Source organism: Xenopus laevis, chromosome 2S, assembly GCF_017654675.1.
Source record: "Xenopus laevis strain J_2021 chromosome 2S, Xenopus_laevis_v10.1, whole genome shotgun sequence".
Classification (NCBI taxonomy): Eukaryota; Metazoa; Chordata; class Amphibia; order Anura; family Pipidae; genus Xenopus; species Xenopus laevis.
Window position 1 is genome coordinate 163,224,734 of NC_054374.1, and position 21,887 is coordinate 163,246,620.

General features: G+C 44.1%; 1 protein-coding gene across 12 annotated transcripts in view; it reads right to left on the bottom strand.

The window, feature by feature from the left end:
* picalm.S (phosphatidylinositol binding clathrin assembly protein S homeolog) overlaps nt 1–621 on the bottom strand; it is a 110,748-nt gene extending 110,127 nt beyond the window's left edge. For 3 of the 12 annotated variants that reach the window (XM_041584613.1, XM_041584614.1, XM_041584611.1), the window contains exon 1: nt 157–618. In XM_041584613.1, the coding sequence (XP_041440547.1) occupies nt 157–286 (130 nt within the window). In that variant the 5' untranslated portion in view covers nt 287–618. Of the gene's footprint in view, nt 1–156 lie in introns of all 12 variants that reach the window. The other 9 variants (XM_018250394.2, XM_041584612.1, XM_018250388.2 and 6 more) reach the window with 6 other exon arrangements.
* Nucleotides 622–21,887: the final 21,266 nt, after the last annotated feature.

The following is a 21,887-nucleotide window of genomic DNA, read 5'->3' on the forward strand; positions in this document are numbered from 1 at the left end:
TTGATCAGCTCCAGCCAGCAACTCCCAGCATTCCCAAACACAGAGCAGCAGCCAGAGGTTAGTCAAACCATACTCCAGGTCTGCAGCTGTGCAACTACAACTCCCAGGAGCTCCAAGGGGCTGATGGGAAGAGCGTGAGGAGGGCCAGATACTCACAGTCCAGGTGTTTCTTCTTGGGGCCCATAACCTCGTGGGTAGTGGCCTTACACACGGTCTTGGAGACGGCCGAGCCGGTCATACTGTGCTGCGCCGCGGTGATGCGGTCGGTGATGCTCTGGCCGGACATGTTCCCTGTCACTGGGAGGAGCAGCCGGTGCGCTGAGGAGAAGGCGGATTCCGGAGTGACGATGCCTCCAGCGCTGCACACGTGACCATGGAGGAGGAGGGCGCTGAAGGGGGACACGCGAGGTCTCAGGCCCCGCCGCTGAGTGGGGGGTGGGTCTCCTGGTCCCTTTAACAACCCACTCCCACCCTGTAATCCGATACTGAGTGACCGCCGCGAGGCACTGGCTCCCAGACTAACGGGAAGCTGCAGGAAAATGGCGGAGCGACTTCACTTCAGAGCGGCGCTGGACCCGGCAGCATCACGTGACAGTGCAGGGGGAGGGCGGGCTTTGCGGAGAGGTTTTCGCTGATAGGCGTGGATGTCTGAGAGGGGCGTGGTTTCGAAATGGGCTGTTTGTGGGCGGGAATTTCGAAGTCATGTGGTCGTCAGGCTGGGCAGCCGCTCAGTTCTGTTCGTTGCGTTTATTTACATCTCCGTAATGTGTGCGGCGTTATCATCCCGTCTAAATCGTGATATTTCACTTATTTCATGATATTACTTGCACCCAATTAACTGCGGGTCTGAGCCTATGGGCAACATAACTAGATAGTTGCTGATTGTAGTGTGAAGGTGGCCATACACCGGCTGATAAAAGCTGCAGACAGACCGAGTCGGCAGCTTATTGGCCCGTGTATGGGGCCCCCCAAGGGGCTTCCCCGATCGAGATCTGGCCAAAAGTCGGCCAGATCTCGATCGGATGGGACGAAAAATCCCGTCGGATGACGGCCGCATCTGTTCGTTGATGCAGTCCCGCGATCCGACCGCCCGTTCCGATTTGTTAGGATCCGATCGTTGGGCCCTAGGGCCCACGATCGGATCAGCCCAATATTGTCCACCCCAAGGTGGGCATATCGGGGAGAGATCCGCTCATTTGGCGAAATCGCCAAACGAGCGGATCTCTCTGTGTATGGCCACCTTAAAGGAACAGTTCAGTGTGAAAATAAAAACTGTGTAAATAGATAGGCTGTGCAAAATAAAAAATGTTTCTAATATAGTTAGTTAGCCAAAAATGTATTGTATAAAGCTGGAGTGAACAGATCTCTAATAAAACAGCCAGAATCCAACTTCCTGCTTTTCAGCTCTCTAACTCTGAGTTAGTCAGTGACTATAAGGGGGGCCACATGGGACATAACTGTTCAGTGAGTTTGTAATTGATCCTCAGCATTCAGCTCAGATTCAAAAGCAACAGATATGACCCATGTGGCCCCCCTTCGAGTCTCTGATTGGTTACTGTCTGGTAACCAGGGTAACCAGTCAGTGTAAACCAAGAGAGATGAAAAGCAGGAAGTAGTGTTCTGACTGACATGTTACACATCAAATCACTCCAGCCTTTATACATTACATTTTTGGCTAACTAACTATATTAGAAACATTTTTTATTTTGCACAGCCTATCTATTTACCCAGTTTTTAATTTTACACTGTACAATTCCTTTAAAGCTGCCCCTAGACTCAGAGATCTGATTGGACTTTACCATCTCCTGACCTGCCACTAACCATTCAGATCAAAGTCTTACCATTCCCATCAAATAAAGTAGTAAAAGAACAGATCAGCCAATGTTCTGCCCCTGACAGCAATCGTACGATAGTTATGTCCGACAAAGCTGGTGACAGTCTCCCACTGAAAATCGTACTATCGGCAATACACGCAGAGATATTACCCGCAGCCGACAGAAATTTTCTAACCTGTCCGATCGACAGGTCCAAACGACCGATCTCCGCCGGACGAAATATGTCGGGACTCTCCACACACAGTCCGAAAATCGTACGAAACGGATCTTTGTGTCTATGGCCATCTTTAGGGTTGCCATCCGGCCGGTATTTTACCAGCCTAACCAGTAAAACATCTGCCAAGGCCGGGGCCAGTATTACAAATTTACCGGCAATGTAGCCCTAACAAAAGCCACAGCCTGCTCCCAGTCTTGTCAAAATTTACCTTTTTGCTGGCTTCTGGCCAATTGCACACCATGGCTCCGCCCCCTTTGACATCACAGCCCGCCCTTTTGTTCCCGCTCCCTCCACTGTGCGGTGGAAATTTTATTAAAAGGTGGCAACCAGTTTCGGACTGGGACACACCAAGGACCCACAAAAAAAACTTATACCAGGGGTCCACCAAAAAACTTTAGACTGAGGACCCACCCTCGGTACTATTTTCTCCCTATAGTCATTCAACCTTTATCCTCCTAGTCTCTTTTCTTTACATACTATAACCTATTGCTCCATCTATTTAGTCTCTTGTTCTCATAGAAATAAGGAATGGCCATGAAATAGGCCAACATTGAGCAGCATGAGGGGCATTGACACCGGGAGTTTTCCTGGTATCCCAGTGGGACAGTCCAACCCTAGTTGCCTCCTGTTCGGTTTTTCTAACACCTGTTTGGGTCTCCACTTTCTGTTCAGTTTTCAGCCTTGTGAAACCCAAACAATAATCTGCCAATATATGAAAACCAATTAAATACCAAGATACTCACCTTGACATGGCTTAGTTATTATCAAGTGCAGTTTATTTCGTGTTATTACAGAAACAGAAATAAGCAAAAATAAAAAATATTTTTTGTAAATGAGCATTGCTGTATTTCAGAGCTTTCTGGATAACTGATTTCTGTATAACAGATCCCATACCTGGTCTAACTCATCACGCAGAATAGATAGGGGTAGGGTTTCCAACAATGTAGGTTTCAACTGGACGTCTCAGTTTGTCAAAGGGCTGTCTGTTCAAAACTTTCTGTCCCATTTAAAACATTGTGAAAACTGGACAGAAGTCTGCCCCCCCCTTTGTTCAGATTTAGCCACCAGCAAAAGTGGCAACCCTATTCTAGCTATATATTTAACTATTCTGTCCCAGTGGCTGCACAGTTCCTATCTGATCCCCATTGTAAGCAGCAGTCCTGCCCTGCTTTATGGCAGCTGAGATTCTAGCTATCTGTATAACAGAACATTCTGTCCCAGTGGCTGCACAGATCCTATCTGATCCCCATTGTAAGCAGCAGTCCTGTCCTGCTTTATGGCAGTTGAGATTCTAGCTATCTGTATAACAGAGCATTCTGTCCCAGTGGCTGCACAGATCCTATCTGATCCCTATTGGAAGCAGCAGTCCTGTCCTGCTTTATGGCAGCTGAGATTCTAGCTATCTGTATAACAGAGCATTCTGTCCCAGTGGCTGCACAGATCCTATCTGATCCCCTTTGTAAGCAGCAGTCCTGCCCTGCTTTATCGCAGCTGAGATTCTAGCTATCTGTATAACAGAACATTCTGTCCCAGTGGCTGCACAGATCCTATCTGATCCCCATTGTAAGCAGCAGTCCTGTCCTGCTTTATGGCAGCTGAGATTCTAGCTATCTGTATAACAGAGCATTTTGTCCCAGTGGCTGCACAGATCCCATTTGATCCCCATTGGAGACAGCAGTCCTGCCCTGCTTTATGGCTGAATTTTTTTTTTCATAAGGGAGAATAGCAATAACAATAAATGTGTATGTCTTACAGAGCATTCATTTTTAAATAGGGTCAGTGACCACCTTTTAAAAACTGGAAAGTGTCAGAAGAAGGCAATTATTAAAAAAAACTTTTAAAAAAATAATGAAGACCAACTGAAAAGTTGCATTACTTAAGGAATGGTAACTAGGGGTGTGAGACGTCATCATTCCTCTTTCAGGTTCTTGAATTGGCACAGGCTGCCTAAAAAGGGCATTGGGTAACATGGGATATCAGAATGGCCAGACTTTACTGGCAGAAAGAGTCCCATGACAGCTGGCAGTTTCAACAAATGTGTGAATATGTTCCTCTAGTATGTCTGGCAGACAGTGACTCCTAACCAGGCTTGGATATTGTACTTATATCAAAGGCATTGATGCATGAATCAGAAGAAAGCTTTAGACACATCTGAATCATTCCCCATTTACTAACACATATAAAATTAACTCCCCCTGCACTTAGTGTTCTATGCAGTTGGATTAAACTGGTGGCAGTAAGGTAGTGCTGCTGCCTCTTTGCCTAATTATGTGACTCAAGTGTTCTGGACTTCCTAACCGACAGACCTCAGTCAGACAGGATTGGAAACATCATCTCGAGAACCACCAAACTGAGCACCGGAGCCCCTCAAGGCTGTGTGCTTAGTCCTCTACTGTTCACTCTGCATGACTGTGCAGCCACCACCACACAAATCACATTATAAAGTTCGCTAATGACACGACCGTGGTGGGTCTCGTCAGCAATAATGATGAGTCACCATACAGAGAGGAGGTGCAGCGGTTAACAGACTGGTGCAGAGCCAACAACCTGTCTCTCAATGTAGACAAAATAAAGGAGATGGTTGTTGACTTTAAGAAGACTAGGAGTGACCACCTGCCACTGTACATCGACGGCTCTAATGTGGAGATCGTCAAAAGCACCAAATTCCTTGGTGTCAACCTGGCGGAGAACCTCACCTGGTCCCACAACACTAGCTACTTAGCCAAGAAAGCCCAACAGCGCCTCTACATCATGCACAAGCTGAGGAAATCCCATCTCCCACCATCCATACTCACAACCTTCTACAGAGGGACTATCGAGAGGATCCTGAGCAGCTGTATCACTGTCTGGGCTGGAACTGCACTGTCATGGAGCGCAAGACCCTACAGAGGATAGTGAAGACAGCAGAGAAGATCATAGGTGTCTCTCTACCTTTCATCACAGACATTTACACCACTCACTGCATCCGTAAAGCCACCAGCATTGTGTCTGATCCAACACACCCCTCACACTCACTGTTCACACTCCTGCCATCTGGAAAAAGGTACAGAAGCATTAGGGCCCTCACTACCAGACTGTGTAACAGTTTCTTCCCCCAAGCCATAAGGCTCCTGAATACTCAGGGACCGGACAGATCTCTCTCACACTCACACTCCATCTGACCTTACTATATACCACAACGTTACACAAAGAAGCACTTTTTGTCTCTTGTCCGGTACATCTATGTTGTGTTGTGTAGCACCATGGTCCTAGAGGAACATTGTTTCGTTTCACTGTGTACTGTACAAACGTATATGGATGAAATGACAATAAACTTACTCTTGACACAAGGAGATCCCCCTTTGATCTCCATGAAGTCACATTGATATCACAAGCAAATCTATTTCCGTAAAGCCCGATGATGACAGTTTGTGGCTGCATCTGATCATATGGACATCACATGTCGTCACATAATGCGACAGTTGCATGCAATTCTACAGGGATGGGACATGATTTTGAAGGGCCCGTTGAGCAAAGCAATGCTTGAGGGATCCATATCTTCATCATATATTGGATAACATAATCTTATCCTTCAATCAAGGGCTCAGTGTAGCCCCTAAAGCTTTGAGCCCAGGGAAATTGCATTGTGAATAATTCTCCCCTTGAGTCTTTATGTCAATAAGATGCAACATATCAATGTGAATAGTGTCTCAACAAAACTAATCTGTGGATTTTTAAAAATCTGGTACATTTATCATTTCTTTTTTATATTAGTGCATAAAAGGCTTGCCTTCTGACTCTTTCAGGCTTTCAAATGGGGGTCACTGACCCCATCTAAAAAGAAATGCTACAAATGTATTGTTATTGCTACTTTTTATTAGTCATGTTTTTGTGCAGGCCTCTCCTATTCATATTCCAGTCTCTTATTCAAATCAATGCATGGTTGCTAGGGTAATCTGGACCGTAGCAACCAAATTGCAAACTGCTGAATAAAAAAGCTAAACAATTCAAAAACCTCAAATAATAAAAAAATGAAATTGCAAATTGTCTCAGAATATCACTCTCTACATCGTACTAAAAATTTATTTAAAGGGGAACCACCCTTTAAATGGGTAAATAAGCGGCAGACTTAATCTGGAGAGGCCAAATCAGCAGTTTATATTGGCCTCTGTGCGATCATGCCTTTAGGAACAACTCAACCTTGGTACCAACTGATTCTGATTTTAATTGTTTCCAGTAGGGAAAAAAAAAGGTGTTAGAATATGAAATAATAGGCTTTTCCTTCAATTTGCAAATGTTTAAGGGGTGGCTTGCCTGGCCTTCACTTTTTTCTTTTTTATAGTTTTTTAATGTTTTGCCTTTTTCTTCTGACTCTTTCTAGCTTTCAAATGGATGGGGGGGGGGGTCACTGACCCCATCTAAAAATCAAAGGTAACACATGTATTGTTACTGGCGTTTTCTATTACTTTTATTTCTATTCAGGCCTTTCCTATTCATATTCCAGTGTTTTTTTTTATTCAAATCAATGCATGGTTGCTAGGGGAATTAAGACCCTAGCAACCAGTGAAATTGCAAACCGAAGAGTTGGTGAATAAAAAGTGAAATAACTCAAAAACCACAAATAATAATATATAATAATTGCAAAATGTCTCAGAATATTCCTCTCTAGTCTACATCATAGTAATAGTTAATAGCTAATCTCACACACACACACAGAACATTTGCAGACAATTTAAGGCTTGGGCTCCCTTCCTAAAGGAACAGAAACTCGCTCCAATAAAGTCGAGTGCAGTCAGGAGTAATATAAAAGAATGACAAGGGTAAGGAATTACTCATATGGCTCTTCCTCTGCTTTTTAATTAGTGGCAATTGGAGGAAATCCTGGCACATTGTTCTTGGATGAGCTAAGGTTTATTTCATTATTATACACAGGAGGCATGAATAACGTACAATGTATAGGCATGAATGGGTCTCCATGATGCAATAATTATTAGTGGGTAATAGTGATGTCACTTTGGTCACATGGCATAGGAATAAATGGAACTCCTTGGTGAGCGCTAAGGCTGCTAAAGGAGGCCATAGATGTAACTATTAGGATCTTTCCTGGAAAAGATGCTTCCAGGAAAAATCGTTCCTTTCAATACACACGTGTAGAGCTGAATCATCAGATATATAGATACAAACTATAGAATTCTACCTGTATCTGATGATTCAGCACTAACAGTGGCTGATGTTTGGCTGCCTTCAAAGGTGCACAATCAAATGTTTTGTCAATATAATTATTTTGGATTCAGCCGCTGAACCCCTGAACCCTTCACGAAAGATTCAGCAGAATACCGATCCGAATCTTAATTTGCATAAGCAAATTAGGGGTGGGAAGGGGAAAACATTTTTTACTTCCTTGTTTTGTGACAAAATTTCCCTCCCTCCCCTAATTTGCATATGCAAATTCGAATTCAGTTCGGCCGGACAGAAGGATTCGACTGAATCCGAATCCTGCTGAAAAAGTCTGAATCCTGGCCGAATCTCGAACCAAATCCTGGATTCGGTGCATCCCTAATATAATTACAAATGACATTTACAAATAACGTTAAAGCCATCGACAATTTGTATATAGTTTATATTTGCAATTTGCTTTGTGTTGGGAGCCACACTATTTCCCTGTTTTACCGCAGGGGATATTCACACTCATTGAACTCCATTTGTAAGCAAATATGCGGAAGATTGCTTCGCCCATGGATTAGCAGATATTCAGGCCCAGACTGGCAATCTGTGGATTCTGCAAATGCCAGTGGTGCTGCTGTAAAATGCCATAGAAAGTCACTATTTATTGAGCTGGTGGGGGCAGTTTAGGCTTCATGTGTACTTGAAATGCCAGGGCCCATAGGCGTCCACAGATAGGGGCAAGTGGGGGCACTTGCCCCCCCCCCTGGACTTGTACTTTATAATAAAGGCTATTCCATTGCCATATGTATACATATATTATTTTTAGTTATCTTAACACATTTATTAAAATTACCAATAAGCTTATAAAAGACTTACACCTTATGGTCAGCTCCCCTTCAAATAATGGACCATCCCAATGCCTATTCCACTGCTCAGAGCAGCCGTCTGGATTTAGCTCCGCCCCTTACCTCTGTGAGACGCTTCCTGCTCCTCAACTGTGTGAGGAATAGAGAATCAGAGTAGAGAATCTTCTGATGAAGCTGCTTCTTTCCCAGGGCAGATGAGTGTGAATCTGTTGTGTTAAACGCAGGGGCAGATTTATCAAGGGTCGAAGTGAATTCGAGGGAATTAAAAAAAAATTTGAAATTCAAAGTAATTTTTTGGATACTTTGACCATCGAATAGGATACTACGACTTCGCATTCGAATCAAAGTAAAATAGTTAGAATATTCAACCATTCGATAATCTAAGTACTGTCTCTTTAAAAAAAAACCTCGATTTCAATACTTCGCCAAATTAAACCTGTCGAAGTGCTGTGTTAGCCTATGGGGACCTTCTAGAGCATTTTTCTACGTTTTTTGAAGTCGAGGTAAAAACGTACGATTGACGATAAAATCCTTTGATTTGAAAGATTTAATCGTTCATTCGAACGATTTTACTTCGACCGCAGAATACCCAAATTCGATGAAAAAACTTCGAATTCGAAGTATTTCAATTCGATGTTCGAATTTCGAAGTATTTTTTACTTCAAAACTCGACCCTTGATAAATCTGCTCCTTAGAGTGTGAATGCCAGTGTTTCTGTGTGTGTGTGTCAATGTCAGTGTATGTGCTTGTGTAAATGAAGTGTTAGTGTTAATGTGTATGAGGGAAACTGTGTGTAAGAAGGTGCGACAGATTGTGTGTGTGAGTTCTAGAGACTATAATGAGCTGGTGTATAGCTGTGTAACTACATTCTTTATTCAGTCTTACAGGTACAGCTTGTCTGTGGGTTTTGCCTATAACTATTCTCTTAGTGTATTTGTCACAAAGCACATTAACCTCTACAGTTCCTTGTATCCCTCTCCTATCCATGTCCTCACTCCAGTACCGTAACTAGAGGGGGCGGGCCTTGGTGCGTGACGCGCAGCCGGGCCCCCGTCCGCCTCCGTACGGCCCGAATTTCAGGGATATCAGTGACGCGCGATGCTGCCGGGGGGCCCTGGCCCGCTCGCACCCCCTGCCCCCCCAGTAGTTCCGCCACTGCCTCACTCTATTCACTCTTCTCTTTCCCTTCTAATTCTGCTGAGTTACCCCACACTCACTTCTCTGTCTCTAAAGGTGGCCATACACGGGCCGATAAAAGCTGCCGACAGACCGAGTCGGCAGCTTATTGGCCCGTGTATGGGGGCCCCCGACGGGCTTCCCCGATCGAGATCTGGCCGAAAGTCGGCCAGATCTCGATCGGATGGGGTTAAAAATCCCGTCGGATCGCGGCCGCATCTGTTCGTTGATGCGGTCCCGCGATCCGACCGCCGTTTGCGAACGTGAAGGATCCGATCGTTGGGCCCTAGGGCCCACGATCGGATCAGCCTGATATTGCCCACCTCAAGGTGGGCATATCGGAGGGAGATCCGCTCGTTTGGCGACATCGCCAAACGAGCGGATCTATCCGTGTATGGCCACCTTAACTCTCTGTCTCACTCTATTCACTCTCAATTAACTATGACTGCTCTCCTGAGCACTTTTGCAACTTACATACATCTACTTTTAGTGGTTTCTGAGTTTTAGGCTGCTAATACCAGTCTTTAGACTGTCAGCCTTTATAGTCCACTCACCCGAGGGTGGCTGTTCCCATACAAATGTGCAGCTAGAGATGGACTTATTCCCTTTGCAAGATAACTTATGCACATAATTTTAAGTGCAATGGGGTTGTATTTAGATTTAGCTTTTTTGCACTTTGCACCTTACCCTCTGCCTGATTTTATGCTGGAATTCCAAGGCGGCATTGTGGAGAACACACAGGGAGGGTGAAACTGCAGCCTAATGTTTGCCTACAAATAGTTGTTAACTGCTCAGATTTCAACCAGTTGCTGCAAATTGTGACATTGTGTTGCTACAAACATCAATAAGGTCAACACTCAAATGATACAAGCTTTAAAGGGGCGGTTCACCTTTAAGTTAACTTTTAGTATGTTACAGAATGGCGACTCTAAGCAACTTTTCAGTTGGTCTTCATTATTTATAGTTTTTTTAATTATTTGCCAACTTTCCAGCTTTAAAATTTGGGTCACTGACCCCATCTAAAAAATCATGCTCTGTAAAGCTACACATTTATTCTTATTGCTACTTTTTTATTACTTACCTTTCTATTCAGGCCTCTCCTATTCATCTTGCAGTCTCTTATTCAAATCAGTGCATGGTTGCTAGGGTAATTTGGACCTTAGCAACCAGATGGCTGAAACTTTAAACTGGAGAGCTGCCGAATAAAAATCAAAATCACACAAAAACCACTAATAATAAAAAAAGAAAACCAATTACATACGAAAAGTTATTTTAAAGGTTTACTCATTTAACAGCGCCTTCTTCAGAGACTGTCACCACCTCATGGGGGCAATGGCCTTTTGACTGCCCCCAGCAGAGAACATCAGGTCACAATGCCCATGTATGGCCTCTTTTAGATTGATTTCTAACTTTAATAGCTCATATTTGGCTTAGGAACTATTGGCTGAATATGCTGCAGCTCAGACCATGTGTGATCAGCTAACTATGCAGTAGGTCAATCAATATATCACATTGTGATTGGCTGATTTGCACTCACATCACCATAGAAAGGTCCAAAAACAGCTATACTTTTCATAAGTACATAGCAGGGAGGGAGAAACTCATGGATATTATTAAATATCTTACCAGCATGTCCAAAATATATAAAGACTAAAAGGGTGGTTCATCTTTTTTAACTTTAAATATGTTATAGAATGGCGAATTCTTGCCAGCTTTTCAATTGTTTTTTATTTATTTTTTTTATATAGTTTTAATTATTTGCCTTCTTCTGACTCTTTACACCTTTGAAATGTGTGGTCACTGGCCCCATCTAAAAAAAAAAAAAATCAAATGCTCTGTAAGGCTACACATTTATTGTCTGCGTATGTCTTTTTTTCAACCTCACTTACAATGTTATTCAAATCAATGCATGGTTGCCAGGATAACTTGGACCTTAGCAACCAGAGTGCTGAAATTACAAACTGGAGAGCTGCTGAATAAAAAGCTAAATAACTAAAAAAACACTAATAATAAATGAAAACGAATTGCAAATTGTCTCAGAATATCCCTCTCTATATCATACTAAAAGTTTGTTTAAAAGGTAAACAACCCCTTTAATAAATGGCATGTGGCAAGTGGGACACAACTGACCCCCTTTAAGGGTAGGACTACATGGACGTTTTCGGCGCATCTGACGCACTGCGGCGAAACGCCTGCGACAAGCTGCGTGCGACAGAAATAAGGTAAGAGATAGAAATGTCGAAGAAGTTGCAGCATTGATCCAACAACTGTCGGATGCAGACCCTGCATGCTGCAACTTCATCCGACATTTCTATCTCTTAGGATAGGACTACATGAATGATTCGGGCGCGATCCAGCGCTCTGCAACAAAACGCTTGCGACAAAAATAAGGTAAGAGATAGAATTGTCACATGGTATTGCAGCGTTGATCCGGCGCGACACGATGTCGGATGCAGACGCAGCGTCACACCGGAATCGTTCGTGTAGTCCTACCCTTACCTTATTTCTGAATTGTCGCAGGCGTTTTGTCGCAACGCGTCGGATTGCGCCGAAAATGTCCATATAGTCCTACCCTTATAAATGATCCCCACACATATCCTTCACATCAGACACAAATTATATGCTGCTGTCACAACCTCAAACACCTGGTTAAAATTAAACCTTTCTAAAATTCTGTGCAGCCACTAGAAATGCTGTGTGAGTGTGAGCCCAGTGGATTAGCAGTGATTAGTATTCACAGTCACCCCTTGTTTATAGAACTCGCACAAGCTTCGTGCAGTATGTGAGCTTTCACATGTACTTCATTGCTGCTGCAGAAAGATCAGGGCTTATCACAGTGATTAGCCAAAGGAAATGATTATTATTTCTAGGCACCGCCGCATAAAGTTTCATTTGTTCAGTTTATAGTATGTCCTGTACTTCCTATGATACTCGGGAAGGGGCCCATTGATTGTACAATGATTATTTTGGCTGCTGTGCTGAATTCGCTCCATTAAAGACCAGTGATTTCTCACGTGGGTGTTCTTGCTCCTTGCTTCACTTGCCATTCTCACGTTTCCAGCATTGTGTAGATCAGACTTCCCAAACTGTGTGGCTGCCCCACTGCTCATTCACCAGTTTGGTTAAGGTCATTAAGTTAATGGTCAATTCTGAGCAACTTTTCATTTTTTTTATAGTTTTTTTAATTATTTGCCCTTTTCCTGTTGACTTGTTCCAGCTTTCAAGTGAGGGTCACTGACCCCATCAAAGAGCAAATGCTCTGCACGGCTACAAATGTATTGTTATTGCTACTTTTTATTACTCCTCTTTCTATTCAGGCCTCTCCTGTTCATATTCCAGTCTCTTATTCAAATCAGTGCATGGTTGCTAGGGGAATTTGGATCCTAGCAACCAGACTGGTAAAATTGCAAACTGGAGAGCTGCTGTATAAAAATCTAAATAACTCAAAAACCACAAATAATAAAAAAATGAAAACCAATGCAAATTGTCTCAGAATGTCCCGCTCTCTACATGATGCTAAAAGGGTCAAACAAACCCTTTAAGTTTATGATATGGATTAAACCAGAGTCAGACTGGGCTTCAGGGCACTGGGGAAACCCCAGTGGATAATGGATCCTTCTATATCTGCTACCTTGCAATTAGCTAAGTTGGGCCCTGGCCAAATGTTGGATATTAAATGACCACTGATGTTGAGTGACAGGGTTATGGCAAAAGAGTGCAAGCAGAAGTCTTCCCACCCACCAACATGCAACAGTAGCAGGATAATGTACCTTATTCTAGAATCACTGCTGTTATCTGTCTTTGGTGAGTTATAACTTCTGACTGGTTACTTTGAGCTGTCTCACATTACCACTAGGTTAAAGAGGAAAGTTCCTGCCTTGATTTCAGTATGGCTTTCTTATAAATCTGTAAGATATAGTAAGTAGAACATACAGGTCTAAAAGCAAAAACCATCCCTCAGGCAAGAAGATCTGTTCTGTACCCAGTTATTTGTCTATACGCCTGAGCCTCTTGTCTATATTACTACAGTCCTGCTTGTTGGTCATTAGACCATCTACAGATTATTGCACAACCTTCCCATATATGTATAAGCCAGTCCAGGACTCCTAGCTATGGGTCAAGAACACTTGTTTTCTGGGTTCTCTGTTCTTGTGCTCTGTTTGGTACGTTCTGCCCTTGGTACTGACTCATTTTACTTCTCTTCTTGGCCAAAAGGCCAAGAAGAGAAGTAGAAGGAGTCAGCACCAAGGACAAGACCAGCTGAAGGGAACTGGAAGGATCAGGTACCTTGCCTTTTCTGACCTCTGCCAGAACTTGATTTTGGCTTTACCATATTCCTTTGTGCTGCTCAACCTTCTAATGACCTGGTCTGTATGATGAGACAACTCATCCCTAAAAGCTACAACTGACTTTTATGCTTTTATCTTTGAGATCTTCTGGATTTCTGTTCAACGACTGGAGGAGCCCAAGTACCTGAAGCTAAAGGTGGCTGTCATTGTTGGTTTGATGACCCAAAGAGAAAAATACAAAGATTTGCAGGTCAGTACATGGTCCCACCCAGCAGAAACTTCCCATATATACATGTATATACATAAAACAGTCCAAGAATCCTGGTGATAGGTCAAGACTTCTTGTCTTCCTGGTTCTTTGTTCGTGTGATTCTAATTGATACAAGATCTTTCCAGTAAAAGGCCAAGAAGAGAAGAAGAAGGAATCAGCACCAAGGACAAAGGCCAAGAAGAGAAGAAGAAGGAGTCAACACCAAGGACAGGACCAGAAGAAGGGATCAGGTACCATACAGGTCAGGTCATTACAAGGCTGAGCTCTGCCGGTGACCTTGATTTCGGATTTACCCTATCCCTTTGTGCTGCTCAACCTTCTAATGACCTGGTCTGCATGATGAAGCAACTCATCCCTAAAAGCTACATTTGACTTTCATTCTTTTATCTTTGAAATCTTCTGGATTTCTGGAGGAGCCCAAGTGCCTAAGGCTAAAGGTGGCTGTCATTGTTGGTTTGATGACCCAAAGAGGGAAAATGCAAAGATATGCAGGTCATTACATGGTCCCATTCAGCAGAACCTTCCCATGTATACATGTATATACATAAAACAGTCCAGGACTCCTGGTCATAGGTCAAGACTACTTGTCTTCTTGGTTCTTTGTTTATGTGATTCCACTTGGTACGGGATCCTTCCAGTTCTCTTCTGCTTATTCTGCCCTTGGTACTGACTCCTTCTACTTCTCTTCTTGGCCTTTTAGTAGAATGAGTCAGCACCAAGGACAGAACCAGCTGAAGGGAATTGGCAGTATCATATACCTTGCCTTTTCTGCCGGTGACCTTGATTTTGGCTTTACCATATCCCTTTGTGCTGCTTAACCTTGTGATGGACTGGGCTGTAAAATTAGACAACTCATCTCTTTAGCCCTAAAAGCTACATCTGGCTTTTGTGCTTTCCTTTGTGAGATCTACTGGATTTCTGTGCAACGACTTGAGGAACCTTAGTGCCTGAGAGTCAAACAGAGGGGGACTAAAGGTGGTTTGATGACCCAAAGAAGGTCAATAGCGTGCATATGGAATTGGAATGTACTAAGCAGGTAACTGCAACCCTAGATTTATAGCCTCCAATGTAAAAAAAGAAATAAGAATATTTATATTCCAGAAAGCCATGGCCGCCTGCCAAGCAGAGTCTTTCACTTAAACAACTAAACAGCCACTTACTCATTTTTTACACAGTCTAATAGACATGGGCCATAATTTGCCAAACGTCATTTCTCGTTTTTGTGAAGGAACAAAAGAATTAACCGCGTGATTTCAAAGCACAGCAATGTTCGGTGACAATAACACCTCGTTGCACGTATTGTTCCAAACTTCCATATAACTGAACACGGTACCAGCTGAATAAAGAATTTATATGGAGCTGAATCCCGTGTGAGTGGGCACAATGGAAATGTAAAGGCAAATAGACACATAAATGAAACAATACGAAAAAAATATGGAACTATCAGAATGTGATGTTTTTAAGAAGGTAGTGCAGAAACAGTATGTTTAACAATGACCTGTTTTTCTTTCTGTCCCTACATTTTGATATGAAAGTTGTCTCCAGAATGGGTTAGCATGGAACAGATATTTCCTCCCATGGCCCAGTTTAAATTAATCATGTTCACTTTAAGGCCCAGTCGTTAGGTAGCGCTCGATTCAAGAAGAGGGGTCAGGTCCAGATTCTCCTAGACTGGTGCCACTCCTCTCCCCCTGCGCTAGTCTTTCCTTAATGTGTCCGGAGCACTGGGGATTGGCACATCTCCCGCGATTCCCCAGTGCTTCGGAACCAATTCAGATGCGGTTGGGCTAAATGTTGTCCACAAAATTCTGCTACTCTAGGCCCTGGCTTTTGTGGACTTCACACAGTTTGAGGCCTGGTAACCGTAAGTGTTCCCCCACGTCAGCTTGTTTATATGAACTATACTAGTACTTATCTGTTATCTACTGTGTATCCTGTGCTTGAATGGCTGCCCCCATGGCTACACAGCAGCTTGTTTATATAAACTATAGTAGTACTTATCTGTTATCTACTGTGTATCCTGTGCTTGAATGGCTGCCCCCATGGCTACACAGCAGCTTATAGTTACACCACTGCTCCAAGTGGTGCTAAATCATGGACTTCAAAAGGGGTCAGGGGTTACTAGAAAGGGGTAGAGGGTTGGGCAGGACCATAGCTCATTGGAAGTGTGTCTTAAATTGTCCCTATTCTCTGGAGGCATAATATATGATACATTATAATATATAATAATAATTATATAATAATATATGTTATTCTTTGGAAGGGCCATAGTTTTGCCCCATAGGCAGGGCCGGATTTACATAATGGGCGCCCCTAGGCCCACTGCCGTTCGTCGCCCCTGCCCCTTCCCTTTATTCTTGTAAATTTTTATCAATGGGGATTGGTACATGGGAAGGTTAAAAAAATTAGTTTAAAATCCAGCACATTCCAGTGTTTTTGGACCAATGTGGGTGTGGTTGGGCAGCATGCTGCCCCCCTAAAATCCTGCCGCCCTAGGCCTGGGCCTAGTTGGCCTTTCCACAAATCCGGGCCTGCCCATAGGCAAAATATCTGTGTATGCCCAGCTTCAGACAACATCTGAAATTCCTGCTAGAAAGATAAATAAAGCAGTTACAAGAAAGAGAAAAAGACACACTATATTAAATAAAAAAACAATATCTGAGGTCGGTGCCTAGGGGTGCCAGGGCCACATAGAGATTAAATCTTTATTAGAAGTTTTAGTTTTTGTACAAATCCAGTCTGGGACCCTGTATGTTTGTCTGTAGACGACTGAGTGTCTCTAAAGCAAGAGATATGAAATCTATTATTCAGTGCGGCTTAGAGACGTGTGTCAGCAAACTGAATGCCAATTACTGCCACCCTGTCCAGTCTGCCCGAGGAATAAATTGCCAGTTATTTTATTCTCCTGTTCGGCCTTCCTTGCTTCTTATTCCTGACACATGGAAAGAGTATTGCTAAAAGGATATATTTGATTTAACTTCTTAGGTTTTAGTTGAACAACTGCTTCCCTTACTCTTCCCTTATGTAGACAAAAAGCCAGTCTAATAATATCCAATCCAGTAATGAATGTGCAAATGTTCTTTTAGATATGGAACCTGCATCCTGCAACCCTCCTGCTGTTTCTTGTTCCCTGTATTGTCCTACAGGTGAAGGATTAAGGAGACTGCCTGAATTTATTTTATTTTTTTCTTGTCTGAGTGGCCGGTCAGGGATATTATTTTACACCCCTGGGACATTGATGTCGTAATAATTGTATTATTTTGCCTGGGTGTGGTTTTTAGATTAAGATGGTCCGATTTGCATGGCAACCCCCCAATAAAACAACCATATTGTGCAAACTCAGATCAGAATTGCATGTGCGGAGGGGATCATTAACCCCCACAACTAGAGTTCCTATCAGGCTGGTATTTGATTGGACCTATCAGCAAATAGTAAACTAGGACCGGGGCTGATATTACCAATTTACTGGCAGTGAACCTGCAGGTAAATTTGAAAAACCCTATAAATCCCTCCCTAACCTGACCCTCTCTGCTGCCGATCACTGCTTATAAAGTAGAGGCCAGCCTCAACCCACCCATTGCCCCACCTCAGTCCACCCATCACCCCACCTCATCCCATCCATCAACCCACCCATCGTCCCACCCCAACCCACCCATCTTCCCACCCCAACCCACCCATCTTCCCACCCCAACCCACCCATCATCCCACCCCAACCCACCCATCATCCCAACCCACCCATCATCCCAACCCAGCCATTGTCCCACCTCAACCCACCCATCGCTCCACCTCAACCCACCCATCGCCCCACCTCAGTCCACCCATCACCCCACCTCAACCCACCCACAATCCCATCTCAACCCACCCATCGCCCCTCCTCAGCCCACCTCAACCCACCCATCGCCCCAGCCTACCCATCGCCTCACCTCAGCCCACCCATCGTCCCACCTCAGCCCCACCCAACGGGCCCATTTCCGGCCCCATCCACCCATTTCCCTGCCTAGCCCACCATTCTGCACCCTGAGACATCATCACCCTTCCCCCAAGCCCACTCCCCAAAACCTGTTATTACTGGAGTATAAAGGTGGCAACCCTACCTAAAACTGCAGTTGTGGTTGCACATCACAGGGCAGTGCTATGATGTGGCGATCAGCGATTGGCTGATTGCCATGTCAATCAAGGGGGATCCTTAACCAGGCAGACTGTCTTGACCTGGGTAGCCCTTCTGAAAACCGGGCTGTGTGGGTCAAAACCGGATGTTGCAACCCTAACCCCCTGTTTCAGTACTTTCTATATCAACCAGGACACCTGAAAAAACCCAATGGGCCCTATGACCCCCACCCAGGCCCCACTTCTGACCTTCCCCCTTCCAGCCCAAATGTGGCCTCAAGGAGGAATCTGCGCTGTATAGCGGTGACAGTGACTGGATACCCTAGTCCAACACTGGGTTTAGTGGTGAGTCTTTGGCGGGAAAGTACAATTTCTCAGCACATTGGGGAACCTACAGGTCATTCATATATGTATTGGACATTGTGTTTGGACAGGCAACGTATTGGGAGGCAAAGTAACGCTTCCATCGATTCTCTCTTAATTGTCTGTTCCATAACATTTCCACTAATGATCAACAGTATAAAGGCCAAGTAAAACCTGTGCAACCTGAGCAGAGCTTTGTGCAGCCGCCAACTGTAAAACTGCCGTCAAAACAATGTTTTGGCTGAAATCCCAAATCACTTCGCAAAAGATTTCCTGCAATTTAGCAGCGCTGATCAAAGTCAGACACAGGCCTAATCTCCAAGCCAAACATTCCAGATGACCTATTCCTCTTTCTATATTTAGAGGATTATCTTGAAAAATTGAAAGCATAATTGAAAACACGTGAATGGAAACACTTAAGTTCATTTTTTCATGTAAGCTGGTTAAATGTTCTGCTGTCATTAGGAGCAAGAATGTCTGGATGATCCAGATACGGAAGAGTCAAGAAACATGAGGAGCGGGCATTGAACTGAATGCAAGACCAATGCACTACTTTGTTGTATGTGTGCCTGGCCTGTCAGAAATTTTATTGAAGGATAAGTTAGCCTTTAAAATAAGTGAATATAAAACTGATGAGAGGGCTGATTACCGCCAAGTAGTCAAGAAAGTTGTCAGGAGAAAGAAAGAGGCTGATGTTCTTCTGCTTAGGAAAGATGTGAGAAAGGTTTTATTCCTAAGCAGAAGAACATCAGCCTCTTTCTTTCTCCTGACAACTTCCTTGACTACTTGCTGGTCAGACTGGTGGGAAACTGACCAGCAGGTGGCGCTGTTGTAACAAAATTCATTCATATTAACACTACATGTATCCCTTAATATCTTGGAATTAAAGAAAAATAAAAAATGAATGTAAATTACAAAAGCACTTGTAATAGTACACATCAATTTTACATTCACTTATATTAAAGGCTTTCTTATCCTTTAGGGATCTTACATTTGAGCGTTTTTAACCGTGCTTCCATACATCCAGGTTTCATTTGTTTAGCCGCAGGGGAGCGCAGTAGTAGACACACTGAATTATTTTAAATATCACTATACTCACACAGACGCATGTAAGCGCTTAACGCAGGTGAAATGCAACATGCTGCGTCCCAGCCTGTGTTCGGCGCTTACATGCATTGTGAGTATAGTCTTGTTGAAAAGAATTCAGTGCGTCTACTCCTGCGCATGAAACTGTTCAGCCGCAGGGGATGTGCCTTGTATGGATACATGGCCTTCCACGGTCTATCCTGTGGGATATTTTAAAGAGGGTTGTCCTTGCATTTACCAGAGCCTGTTTGAGCAGCTTCTGATAACAAACTGCAGTTTGCCGCCTATGTTTAGCCACACTCCCATTTATGGATTTGCAGGGTTAAATGAATCCCTTCTGGCAGAACAAAAGGGCTGCAGTGAAGTGATATCGGTAAATTTAAAATAGTCGAGATGTCTACAGAGGAGTTAGACCCCGCAATGTCCTTGGAGAGAGGAATGGACGGTTGTGATTTGGTCCTGGATTCAGGTGCTAATAAAGTTAAAGTGCCTACCCCTGGGACAAATCCGTTCATAACTGACGATAGAACAGAACTAAGTGATTTTATGTCAGCAGGTGAATTTTCTAGCCTGGCATCGGGAAAAGTCCCTCCGATGGAAAGTTGCCCTGTGACACCACCGCCTATACCACCCTGTGTAGGGAAAATGGCGGTTATGGGTTTTTGCCCTGCGCAATCCCCACTGGCCTGTAGGGGTTAAGTCGGTGAGCATGTGAAAAAGAAGGAGGGGGCATGCCAGACCCACTTGAGGAGGCGTCACAAGAACCATGGAGAGACGTCCTAATCTGGGAATAGTACTGCCGCCATATTGAGCTTAGCCGCGACTATGTTGGAGCTAGTTGAGTCTGAGAGGCAAAGGGCTGAGCCTATTGTTGAACCTAGGATTCCAGAGAAAAAAATGGAGTTGGTGCTCTGTGCTCCTGCCCAGTGGAGTCTGAGCGACAGTATGTTTATCAAGGGACATTTTCACCCAGGATCCAGATGGAGTCTGCTCACAGTGCGGTGCCTCATTATGGATGGGACCCTTATACCGGGCTGACCAGCTTCCATTGGTGGAAGAAGTACGGGATGAGGTGAGCAACAAACCTATCCTAGTTTACCGGGAGATAGAGGGTGTCCCCGACCCAGAACCCATCTCAGCTAACCTGCACAGTGGGGCCTCACTCACTGCTGATTGTGCCTCCCCATCCGATGTGGTCCCAGTTGAGGCAATGTGCCAGTGACCGACCGTGGCTGCAGTCGTTGAATTAATACCGTCCGGCTGCATGGCATCTGTGAATGCTACCCCTGTTTCTGCACCCTTGAAAAGCCAGATTGACTGACTGATTTTGGCGCAGCTGACGCCCACACACTTAATGTGCTGGTTGCACCAGGGGAGATGCGGGTACCCAACAAGCCATAGGGGTCCCTGTTTGCTGCATTTCCTACCCATTATGAGAGGGGGAATCCCTACAAGTTGATGCGGCCTCTAGGTCCGAGGCTGCCCCTGTATCCTCGAAGGAGGAAACCCTGCGGCCTGTGATGATGACGGGGAATGAAGACCGTCTCGACGAACCGGATGGCTCAAGTGCCCCTGAGGGTGATGAGAAGCCAGAAATCATAGATGCCTTTTTGGTTTTAAACACCTTAAGGTTTTTAACGCTGCTTAACACTTAATTCACATGCAACACTTACATCACATGCAACTAGGGTTGCCACCTTTTTAGAAAAAAACTTACCGGCCAGTGGTGGGGGCAGAAAATAAAGGGGCGGGACATGATGCAAAAAGGAGCGGAGCTGGTGAGGCGCCCTCATAGGGGGCGGGGCCACGGGGTGGTAGCGTCACAAAAGGGGCGGCCACAACCCAAAGCCGACAAAAATGTAAGTTTTCATCGGTGTGCAAGGGATTTTGTAAATAGTATTACAAATTACCAGCAGCTACATTGCCGGTAAATTTGTAATACCGGCCTGGCCCTGGCAGGTGTTTTACCGGCCTACATGCAACACTCGCTTATGGAGTCACAGAGTTAAGGTTTCAAACCACAGAACACAAAGCCTGATCAGAACTCCTCCCCCTTAATTAGCAGAAAGAGGGAAAGAGTAAAATGCTGTTTGCTACCAGCAGTAAAATAACAACCCCTTATTAACTTTTTTTTTTAAAAAAAATGTTCCCATTAGTTCCCCTTAAATGTTCTCAGGCTAAAACACAAAAAGAAAATAAATGCACTAAATGTATCTACCAGTTTACCCCAAACAGAGAAAATAAAAAGCTTTTTGTCTCAGTCAGATAACTCTCAGAACACACAGCAGTCATTATTTGCACTAACTCCCTACTTGCACCCAGCACTCCCAGCATGCACAGCAAACACCAATGCCTTAAAGTTTTTAACGCTGCTTTACACTTAATTCACATGCAACACTTAGTCACGTGCAACACTCGCTTAGCAGCTCCCACACTCAATTATGGAGAGTTGATCCAGAGGAAGCCTCTCCAATTTGCCTCAGAGGGGAAAAAATTCCTTCCTGACTCCAAGATGCAATGGGACCAGTCCCT